Consider the following 11715-nt stretch of genomic DNA (forward strand, 5'->3'; position numbering starts at 1 on the left):
CAAGCTGCTGATCATCGGCGACAGCGGTGAGGAAAGGGGGAGGGGCCGGGCCGGGGTCTGGGCTCTTCGACTGGGGGCGGCTTCACATTCAGCTGTTCCACTGTGGGGGGCTTCACACTCAGCTGTTCCACTGTGGGAGGCTTCACACTCAGCTGTTCCACTGGGGGGGGGGCTTCACACTCAGCTGTTCCACTGGGGGGGGGCTTCATACTCAGCTGTTCCACTGGGGGGGGCTTCACATTCAGCTGTTCCACTGTGGGAGGCTTCACACTCAGCTGTTCCACTGGGGGGGGGGGGGCTTCACACTCAGCTGTTCCACTGGGGGGGGGCGGCTTCACACTCAGCTGTTCCACTGGGGGGGGGGCTTCACACTCAGCTGTTCCACTGGGGGGGGGGCTTCACACTCAGTTGTTCCACTGTGGGGGGCTTCACACTCAGCTGTTCCACTGGGGGGGGGGCTTCACACTCAGCTGTTCCACTGGGGGGGGGGCTTCACACTCAGCTGTTCCACTGGGGGGGGGGCTTCACACTCAGCTGTTCCACTGGGGGGGGGGCTTCACACTCAGCTGTTCCACTGGGGGGGGGGCTTCACACTCAGCTGTTCCACTGTGGGGGGCTTCACACTCAGCTGTTCCACTGTGGGAGGCTTCACACTCAGCTGTTCCACTGTGGGGGGCTTCACACTCAGCTGTTCCACTGGGGGAGGCTTCACACTCAGCTGTTCCACTGGGGTGGGGGGGGCTTCACACTCAGCTGTTCCACTGTGGCAGGCTTCACACTCAGCTGTTCCACTGAGGGGGGCTTCACACTCAGCTGTTCCACTGTGGGGGGCTTCACACTCAGCTGTTCCACTGGGGGGGGGGGGGGGCTTCACACTCAGCTGTTCCACTAGGGGGGGAGCTTCACACTCAGCTGTTCCACTGTGGGGGGGGCTTCACACTCAGCTGTTCCACTGTGGGGGGCTTCACACTCAGCTGTTCCACTGGGGGGGGGGGGCTTCACACTCAGCTGTTCCACTGTGGGGGGGGACTTCACATTCAGCTGTTCGACTGGGGGAGGCTGCATCCAACTGAGTCTCTCTCCCTCTACCCACCACCACCCCCCCCCCGCCCCCCCCAAAACACTGACACCCCTGGAGTGACCCAACCTCAGGGTGGCAGCAGGCGAGAGGGAGAATTTGGGCTGTTTGACTGTGGGAGGCTGCACCTTCAGCTCTTCGACTTGGGGGGCTGCACTTTAAATGACTCTGATCCCCCCCCCGCCCGACCTGATAACTCCCACCCCCAGGGTGCACTGGGATGACCCAACCCTCCCACCCCTGGGGTTGGTGGGGTGGGTGGGTGGTGGAGAGAGAGATAGATAGAAGGAATCTGGGTTTCTTTGACTGAGGGAGGATGCACCTTATGCTGTTCGACCGGGGGAATCTGCACCTGATCGCCCTACAGCCCTACCCCCCCTCCCACCTACCCCTTAAGGTGTCCCAATGCCCCCACCCTCAGGGTGCAGAGTTGTTTTGGGGAGGATGAACCTTGAGTTGAGCTGTTCGACTGGAGAAGGCCTCACCGAACTCATCTCCCTCCCCCCGACCCACTCAACCTGTTTGCCTCGAATTCCACCCTCTGGTCTCCTCCCCTTTCCCCCCACCCCTCTGCTGGGTATCTTTGAAACAACGACTGCCACCCCACCCCCCCCCCCTCCCCCCCCCCCCCACCTTCCCCCGAGGCTGGGGGGCAGGGGGCAGCAGCCCGGAGGAGGCTGATTTCCCCACCCTCCGACTTCGAGAGGACCCGGCAGATCCTCCCTTCCTTCGCCCCCCCCCCCGACTCTGAGGTTGTAGGAGGACTGGAGGAGGTTACAGAGGTAGGGAGGGGGGTGTAGGGGGCCAGGAGGAGGTTACAGAGGTAGGGAGGGGGGTGTAGGGGGGCAGGAGGAGGTTACAGAGGTAGGGAGGGGGTGTAGCGATAAGTTACAGGGATAGGGAGAACTTTTAAACAACAATTGAAATCTTTTTAGTCACATTGCCTCGACTTGAGAGGATAATGTCTCAAACTGCCTCAGATATTTAGTTATCTGTTTGTCTGTGTCTGTCTCTCTCTGACCTGGCTGGGACAGGTACAGCACGGAGTTAGATACAGAGTAAAGCTCCCTCTACACTGTTCCCCCATCAAACACTCCCAGGACAGGTACAGCACGGGGTTAGATACAGAGTAAAGCTGCCTCTACACTGTCCCCCCGTCAAACACTCCCAGGACAGGTACAGCACGGGGTTAGATACAGAGTAAAGCTCCCTCTACACTGTCCCCCCATCAAACACTCCCAGGACAGGTACAGCACGGGGTTAGATACAGAGTAAAGCTCCCTCTACACTGTCCCCCCATCAAACACTCCCAGGACAGGTACAGCACGGGGTTAGATACAGAGTAAAGCTCCCTCTACACTGTCCCCCCATCAAACACTCCCAGGACAGGTACAGCACGGGGTTAGATACAGAGTAAAGCTCCCTCTACACTGTCCCCCCATCAAACACTCCCAGGACAGGTACAGCACAGGGTTAGATACAGAGTAAAGCTCCCTCTACACTGTCCCCCCATCAAACACTCCCAGGACAAGTACAGCACGGGGTTAGATACAGAGTAAAGCTCCCTCTACACTGTCCCCCCATCAAACACTCCCAGGTATGTGAAAAGTTTATTAATTCTTATCTATTTCCTTGACAGGAGTGGGGAAAAGCAGCCTTCTCCTGCGCTTTGCAGACAACACTTTCTCAGGTAAGTTTTTGATTCTTAGTCCCAGAGTGGGGGAAAGGACAGTGTATCTAACGCACTGTGACACCCGGTCCCAGAGTGGGGGAAAGGACTGTGTATCTAACGCACTGTGACACCCGGTCCCAGAGGGGGGGAAAGGACAGTGTATCTAACGCACTGTGACACCCGGTCCCAGAGTGGGGGAAAGGACAGTGTATCTAACGCACTGTGACACCCAGTCCCAGAGTGGGGGAAAGGACAGTGTATCTAACGCACTGTGACACCCGGTCCCAGAGAGGGGGAAAGGACAGTGTATCTAACGCACTGTGACACCCGGTCCCAGAGGGGGAAAGGACAGTGTATCTAACGCACTGTGACACCCGGTCCCAGAGTGGGGGAAAGGACAGTGTATCTAACGCACTGTGACACCCGGTCCCAGAGAGGGGGAAAGGACAGTGTATCTAACGCACTGTGACATCCGGTCCCAGAGTGGGGAAAGGACAGTGTATCTAACGCACTGTGACACCCGGTCCCAGAGAGGGGGAAAGGACAGTGTATCTAACGCACTGTGACACCCAGTCCCAGAGAGGGGGAAAGGACAGTGTATCTAACGCACTGTGACACCCGGTCCCAGAGAGGGGGAAAGGACAGTGTATCTAACGCACTGTGACACCCGGTCCCAGAGTGGGGGAAAGGACAGTGTATCTAACGCACTGTGATACCCGGTCCCAGAGTGGGGGAAAGGACAGTGTATCTAACGCACTGTGACACCCGGAGGGTTGAGGAGTGTTTATTCCGGATTTCTCTGTTTGCTGCAGGTAGCTACATCACTACAATAGGCGTGGATTTTAAAATTCGCACCGTTGACATTAATGGTGAGAAAGTGAAGCTACAAATCTGGGACACAGCGGGACAGGAGCGATTTCGAACAATCACCTCGACGTGAGTCCCTCTGCTGTTCCCCCACTTCTCCCCCCCCTCCTCTCCCTCTGCACCCTACTTGACCTGATTTATTATTGTCACGCGTATCGGGATACGGTGAAAAGTATTGTTTCTTGCACGCTGTACAGACAAAGCATACCGTTGATAGAGAAGGAAAGGAGAGGGTGCAGAATGTAGTGTTACAGTCACAGCGAGGGTGTAGAGAAAGATCAGCTTAATGCGAGGTGGCTCCATTCAAAAGTCTGACAGCAGCAGGGAAGAAGCTGTTCTTGAGTCGGTCGGTACGGGACCTCAGACTTTTGTATCTTTTTCCCCGACGGAAGAAGGTGGAAGAGAGAATGTCCGGGGTGTGTGTGGGGGAGGGTCCTTAATTATCCTGGCTGCTTTTCCCCGAGGCAGCGGGAAGTGTAGACGGAGTCAATGGATGGGAGGCTGGTTTGTGTGATGGGATTGGGGGCTACATTCACCACCCTTTTGTAGTTCCTTGCGGTCTTGGGCAGAGCAGGAGCCCAGACCAAGCTGTGATACATCCGGAAAGGATGCTTTCTATGGGGCATCTGTAAAAGTTGGTGAGAGTCCGTAGCGGACATGCCAAATTTCCTTAGTCTCCTGAGAAAGTAGAGGCGTTGGTGGGGCTTTCTTAACTATAGTGTCGGCGTTGTGGGGGGACCAGGACAGGTTGTTGGTGATCTGGACGCCTTGAAGCTCTCTCGACTCTTTCTACTCTGTCCCTGTTGACGTAGCCAGGGTGTGTTCCCCTTTACACTTCCTGAACTCAATGACAATCTGTTGTGTTGACGTTGAGGGACAGATTATTGTCGGCGCACCAGTTCACCAGATTCTCTATCTCATTCCCGTTCTCCGTCTCCTCGTTGTTTGAGACCCGACCCACGACGGTGGTGCCCTCGGCCAACTCGAAGATCGAATTGGAGGGGGGGGTTTGGCCGCACGGTCAGGGGTGTACAAGGAGGACAGCGAGGGGGGTGCTGAGAACACAGCCTCGAGGGGTACCGGTCAGAAAGAGGTGACGGAGACTGGAGGAGTTCAGATCTGGAACGGCGCTGCCCTGGGAGAGCGTGGTGGAGGCAGGTTCGATCGAAGCTCTCGCAGAGAGAATTGGATTGTTGTTGGAGACAGAGAGTTCTAATTCCCCTCGCTCCCTCAGTTACTACAGGAACACTCACGGAGTCATCATTGTTTACGATGTTACAAACCCGGAATCCTTTGTCAACGTGAAGAGGTGGCTTCACGAGATCAGTCAGAACTGTGACACCGTCACCAAAATCCTAGGTAATGGCGTTCTTTCTTCATGCCTGACTCCTCCTGTTTCCCTCCCCCCTTCGCCCCCAAAACATCGCCTGGCAAAATCCCAATGGACAAAACCTCCTCCTTAACATTGGACATCTCCAGTGGAACCCAATCCCCTTCCCGTTCACTCCCACTGTACACAATCCCAATCCCCCTTCCCGTTCACTCCCACTGTACACAATCCCAATCCCCCTTCCCGTTCACTCCCACTGTACACAATCCCAATCCCCTTCCCGTTCACTCCCACTGTACACAATCCCAATCCCCCTTCCCGTTCACTCCCACTGTACACAATCCCAATCCCCTTCCCATTCACTCCCACTGTACACAATCCCAATCCCCCTTCCCGTTCACTCCCACTGTACACAATCCCAATCCCCCTTCCCGTTCACTCCCACTGTACACAATCCCAATCCCCTTCCCGTTCACTCCCACTGTACACAATCCCAATCCCAATCCCCTTCCCGTTCACTCCCACTGTACACAATCCCAATCCCCTTCCCGTTCACTCCCACTGTACACAATCCCAATCCCCCTTCCCGTTCACTCCCACTGTACACAATCCCGATCCCCCTTCCCGTTCACTCCCACTGTACACAATCCCAATCCCCTTCCCGTTCACTCCCACTGTACACAATCCCAATCCCCTTCCCGTTCGCTCCCACTGTACACAATCCCAATCCCCTTCCCGTTCACTCCCACTGTACACAATCCCAATCCCCTTCCCGTTCGCTCCCACTGTACACAATCCTAATCCCCCTTCCCGTTCACTCCCACTGTACACAATCCCAATCCCCTTCCCGTTCTCTCCCCCCCGAACACCGCTGACTCTCTCGATTTTCCCTCCCTTTCCCTTTTAGTAGGGAACAAGAATGAAGATGCTTCCAAAAGACAAGTGGAATTTACGGATGCGAAGCGTTTTAGTGAGCAGATGGGGATCTGTCTCTTTGAGACCAGTGCAAAGGAGAACACTAATGTGGAGGAGGTGAGTTTACCATTTATATCTCCCATTTATATAGACGGTCTGGAGGAGGGGGCTGAGTGTAGGGTGACGAAACTGGCTGACGACACGCAGATGAGTGGAAAAGCAAATTGTGCGGAGGGTGTGGGGAAGTCTGCGGAGGGATCTGGATAGGCTGAGCGAGTGGGCGAGGACCTGGCAGATGGAGTTGGCAAGTGTGAGGTTACCCACTTTGGTAGGAATAATAGTCGGAGGGATTATTATTTACGTGGCGAAAAGCTGCAGCGTGCTACGGTGCAGAGGGATCTGGGCGTCCTTGTGCATCAGTCGCAAAAACCCAGCCAGCAGGTGCAGCAGGTGGTCAGGAAGGCGAATGGGATGCTGGCCTTCATTGCGAGGGGGATTGAATATAAAAGCAGGGAGGTCTTGCTGCAGCTGTATAGGGCATTGGTGAGGCCGCAGCTGGAGTACTGTGTGCAGTTTTGGTCGCCGCACTTACGCAAGGATATTTTGGCCCTGGAGGGAGTGCAGAGGAGGTTTACGAGGCTGATACCGGAGATGAGGGGGTTGGACTATGAAGAGAGACTAAATAGACTGGGTCTGTACTCGTTGGAGTTTAGAAGGATGAGGGGGGATCTTATAGAGACGTATAAGATAATGAAGGGGATGGATAGGATAGAGGTAGAGAGATTCTTCCCGCTCAGAAAGGACAGTAGGACTAGAGGGCACAGCCTCAAGATAAGGAGGGGGGCAGTTTAGATCGGAGTTGAGGAGGAACTTCTTCACTCAAAGGGTGGTGAATCTCTGGAATTCTCTGCCCGTTGAAGTGGTGGAGGCTGCCTCGCTGAATATATTGAAGTCACGGGTAGATAGGTTTCTGATAGACAGGGGAGAAAGCGGGAAAGTGGAACTGATCCACTATCAGATCAGCCAAACGGAGGTCCCTTTACTCTGAGGCTGCGTCGTCGGATCCCCGTCTCTGCTCCTCACAAACCCAAGTCCGTGGGAGCATCATCCAGCCGAATGTATCTGTGTGCGTGTACAGATATCTCCCTGAGAGAGAGAGAGAGGGGACTGAGAGACACCAGTCAGTGTACAGATATCTCCCTGAGAGAGAGAGAGGGGACTGAGAGACACCAGTCAGTGTACAGATATCTCCCTGAGAGAGAGAGAGAGAGAGGACTGAGAGACACCAGTCAGTGTACAGATATCTCCCTGAGAGAGAGAGAGGACTGAGAGACACCAGTCAGTGTACAGATATCTCCCTGAGAGAGAGAGAGAGGGAACTGAGAGACACCAGTCAGTGTACAGATATCTCCCTGAGAGAGAGAGAGAGGACTGAGAGACACCAGTCAGTGTACAGATATCTCCCTGAGAGAGAGAGAGAGAGAGAGAGAGGGGACTGAGAGACACCAGTCAGTGTACAGATATCTCCCTGAGAGAGAGAGAGAGGGAACTGAGAGACACCAGTCAGTGTACAGATATCTCCCTGAGAGAGAGAGAGGGGACTGAGAGACACCAGTCAGTGTACAGATATCTCCCTGAGAGAGAGAGAGGGGACTGAGAGACACCAGTCAGTGTACAGATATCTCCCTGAGAGAGAGAGAGAGGGAACTGAGAGACACCAGTCAGTGTACAGATATCTCCCTGAGAGAGAGAGAGAGGACTGAGAGACACCAGTCAGTGTACAGATATCTCCCTGAGAGAGAGAGAGGACTGAGAGACACCAGTCAGTGTACAGATATCTCCCTGAGAGAGAGAGAGAGAGGGGACTGAGAGACACCAGTCAGTGTACAGATATCTCCCTGAGAGAGAGAGAGAGAGGGGACTGAGAGACACCAGTCAGTGTACAGATATCTCACTGAGAGAGAGAGAGGGGACTGAGAGACACCAGTCAGTGTACAGATATCTCCCTGAGAGAGAGGGGACTGAGAGACACCAGTCAGTGTACAGATATCTCCCTGAGAGAGAGGGGACTGAGAGACACCAGTCAGTGTACAGATATCTCCCTGAGAGGGGACTGAGAGACACCAGTCAGTGTACAGATATCTCCCTGAGAGAGAGGGGACTGAGAGACACCAGTCAGTGTACAGATATCTCCCTGAGAGGGGACTGAGAGACACCAGTCAGTGTACAGATATCTCCCTGAGAGAGAGGGGACTGAGAGACACCAGTCAGTGTACAGATATCTCCCTGAGAGAGAGAGAGGACTGAGAGACACCAGTCAGTGTACAGATATCTCCCTGAGAGAGAGAGAGGGGACTGAGAGACACCAGTCAGTGTACAGATGTCTCCCTGAGAGAGAGAGAGAGAGAGGGGACTGAGAGACACCAGTCAGTGTACAGATATCTCCCTGAGACAGAGAGAGAGGGGACTGAGAGACACCAGTCAGTGTACAGATATCTCCCTGAGACAGAGAGAGAGGGGACTGAGAGACACCAGTCAGTGTACAGATATCTCCCTGAGACAGAGAGAAAGAGAGGGGACTGAGAGACACCAGTCAGTGTACAGATATCTCCCTGAGAGAGAGAGGGGACTGAGAGACACCAGTCAGTGTGCAGATCTTATAGAGGTCTATAAAATAATGAGGGGCACAGATCAGCGAGATAGTCAATATCTTTTCCCCAAAGGTAGGGGAGTCTAAAACTAGAGGGCAGAGGTTTAAGGTGAGAGGGGAGAGTGTCCAGAGGGGCAATTTTGTTCACCCAGAGGGTGGTGAGTGTCTGGAACGAGCTGCCAGAGGCAGTAGTAGAGGCGGGGACAATTTTATCTTTTACAAAGCGTTTAGACAGTTACATGGGTACGATGGGTATAGAGGGATATGGGGCAAATGTGGACAATTGGGGTTAGCTTAGGGATTAAAAAAAGGGGGCAGCATGGACAAGTTGGGCCAAAGGGCCTGTTTCCATGCTGTAAGCCTCTAGGACTCTAATTCCTACAGTGCAGAATGTGGCCATTCAGCCCATCGAGTCTGTACTGACAACAATCCCACCCCATCCCTGTAATCCCACATATTTACCTCACTATCCACCCTAACCTACACATCTTTGGACACTAAGGGACAATTTAGCACGGCCAATCCACCCTAACCTACACATCTTTGGATACTAAGGGACAATTTAGCACGGCCAATCCACCCTAACCTACACATCTTTGGACACTAAGGGACAATTTAGCACGGCCAATCCACCCTAACCTACACATCTTTGGACACTAAGGGACAATTTAGCATGGCCAATCCACCCTAACCTACACATCTTTGGACACTAAGGGACAATTTAGCACGGCCAATCCACCCTAACCTACACATCTTTGGACACTAAGGGACAATTTAGCACGGCCAATCCACCCTAACCTGCACATCTTTGGAGTCTGGGAGGAAACCCATGCAGACATGGGGAGAATGTGCAGACTCCACAGAGGCAGTGACCCAAGGCCGGGAATCGAACCCGGGTCCCTGGCGCTGTGAGACAGCAGTGCTAACCCACTGTGCCACCTCCCCACCCCGCACTCTCACTCTCCTTTCTCCCGCCCCGCTCGCTCTCTCTGTCCCCCTCGCTGTCTCTCTCCCTCCTGTCTCGCCCGCTGTCACCTTGAGACGCATGCACGCTCTCCACCCCCACCCCCCGCTCAGAAGGAGGGCATTCGGCCCATCGAGTCTGTACTGACCACAATCCCATTCAGGTCCCATTCCCGTAACCCCACATATTCACCCTCCTAATCCCCCTGAGACTCAGGGGCAATTTAGCATGGCCCAATCCACCCTAACCTGCACATCTTTGGACTGTGGGAGGAAACTGGAGCACCGCGGGGGAAACCCACGCAGACACGGGGAGAATGTGCAGGCTCCACACAGACAGTGACCCGAGCCGGGAATCGAACCCGGGTCCCTGGGGCTGTGAGGCAGCAGTGCTAACCCACTGTGCCATCCCACAGAGTACAGAGGAGAGAAGGAAAAGGATTTGATTGGCTTTATTATTGTCATGTGTATCGGGATAGAGTGAAGAGTATTGTTTCTTGCGCGCTGTACAGACAAAGCATACCTTTCATAGAGTACAGAGGGGAGAAGGAATCATTTTCCTGCTCCCCTCTGTACTCTATGAATGGTATGCTTTTTCTGTATAGCATGCATATTGTCACGTGTATGAGTATACAGTGAAAAGTATTGTTTCTTGCGCACTGTACAAAGTGAACCATTCATAGAGAAGGGGTGACACAGTGGGGTTAGCACTGCTGCCTCACAGCTCCAGGGACCCGGGTTTGATTCCCAGCTCGGGTCACTGTCTGTGTGGATTCTGCACATTCTCCCCGTGTCTGCATGGGTTTCCTCCAGTTTCCTCCCACAGTCCAAAAGATGTGTAGGTTAGGGTGGATTGGCCGTGCTAAATTGTCCCTTAGTGTCCAAAGATGTGTAGGTTAGGGTGGATTGGCCGTGCTAAATTGTCCCTTAGTGTCCAAAGATGTGTAGGTTAGGGGGCTTGGCCGTGCTAAATTGCCCCTTAGTGTCCAAAGATGTGTAGGTTAGGGTGGATTGGCCGTGCTAAATTGTCCCTTAGTGTCCAAAGATGTGTAGGTTAGGGTGGATTGGCCGTGCTAAATTGTCCCTTAGTGTCCAAAGATGTGTAGGTTAGGGTGGATTGGCCGTGCTAAATTGTCCCTTAGTGTCCAAAGATGTGTAGGTTAGGGTGGATTGGCCGTGCTAAATTGTCCCTTAGTGTCCAAAGATGTGTAGGTTAGGGGGCTTGGCCGTGCTAAATTGCCCCTTAGTGTCCAAAGATGTGTAGGTTAGGGTGGATTGGCCGTGCTAAATTGCCCCTTAGTGTCCAAAGACGTGCAGGTTAGAGGGATTAGTGAGTAAATATGTAGGGATATGGGGGTAGGGTCTGGGTGGGATTGTGTTTGGCGCAGGCTCGATGGGCCGAATGGCCTCGTTTCTGCGCCGTAGGGATCCGAGTGCAGAATGTAGTGTTACAGTCACAGCGAGGGTGTAGAGAAAGATCAGCTTAACGCGAGGTGGGTCCATTCAAAAGTCTGACAGCAGCAGGGAAGAAGCTGTTCTTGAGTGGGTCGGGACGTGACCTCGGGAGTCTCGTACCCCTCTTTTTTTCTCCCCCCCACCGACAGAAGAAGGTGTAACTTTGATTTTTTTCGTACGTTCTCAAGGCGGTTCCTCAACCCGCTTTTCTCTCTCTCTCTCTCTCCCTCTCTCTTCTCCTCTCCTCCCTTCCTTCCGTCTCTCCCTCCCTCGCCCCCCCACCCCACCCCTCTAGATGTTCAACGCCGTCACCTACATGGTGCTAAAATGCAAGAAGGACAACTTGGCGCGACTCCACCAGCAGCAGCAGGGTGAGGTGGTCAAGATCAACAAAGCCAAGAAGAAGCCAGCAGTGAGAAAATGTTGCTGATGTGGTGACGGGGACAGGGAGAGCTGGCGGTTTGGTGGGGGGGGGGGGGGACAGTCGGAGGAGGGTAGGGTTGGTGGGCGGGGGGGGACGGACGGTAATGACGCCCGACCTCCCTCCTACGGCCCTCCCCCCCCCCCCAAGTCATCCAGGTCGAGACGTTCTGTACTACAGAGCGTCCGAACATCTCCGCGTGTACATAAATCCCCCTCCCTCCCTCTCTCTCTCTCTCTGCCCTGTACATAATTAATCCCTCGGGACCCCCCCCCCCCCTACAATTTTGTTTCTTTAACGTCCTCCCCTGTACCATGGCGGGCAGGAGGGTCTCAGGAACTGGGGGGGTGGGGGTGCGTGCGGT

The 11715-nt window shown here is 54.1% G+C and overlaps 1 protein-coding gene across 1 annotated transcript; it reads left to right on the forward strand.

Annotated features, from left to right (window-relative positions):
- Positions 1–4: 4 nt before the first annotated feature.
- LOC145340758 (ras-related protein Rab-35-like) lies at positions 5–11382 on the forward strand (the record flags this gene model as incomplete). Its single annotated transcript, XM_080185218.1, has 6 exons — positions 5–26; positions 2718–2768; positions 3563–3686; positions 4852–4976; positions 5855–5979; positions 11226–11382. Coding segments are annotated over 6 exons (582 nt in total), but the record flags the coding sequence as incomplete, so codon positions are not given.
- Positions 11383–11715: the final 333 nt, after the last annotated feature.

The sequence above is a fragment of the Carcharhinus amblyrhynchos genome, unplaced genomic scaffold, assembly GCF_965287045.1.
Source record: "Carcharhinus amblyrhynchos unplaced genomic scaffold, sCarAmb.v2.hapA chromosome_1392, whole genome shotgun sequence".
In the NCBI taxonomy this organism is placed as follows: Eukaryota; Metazoa; Chordata; class Chondrichthyes; order Carcharhiniformes; family Carcharhinidae; genus Carcharhinus; species Carcharhinus amblyrhynchos.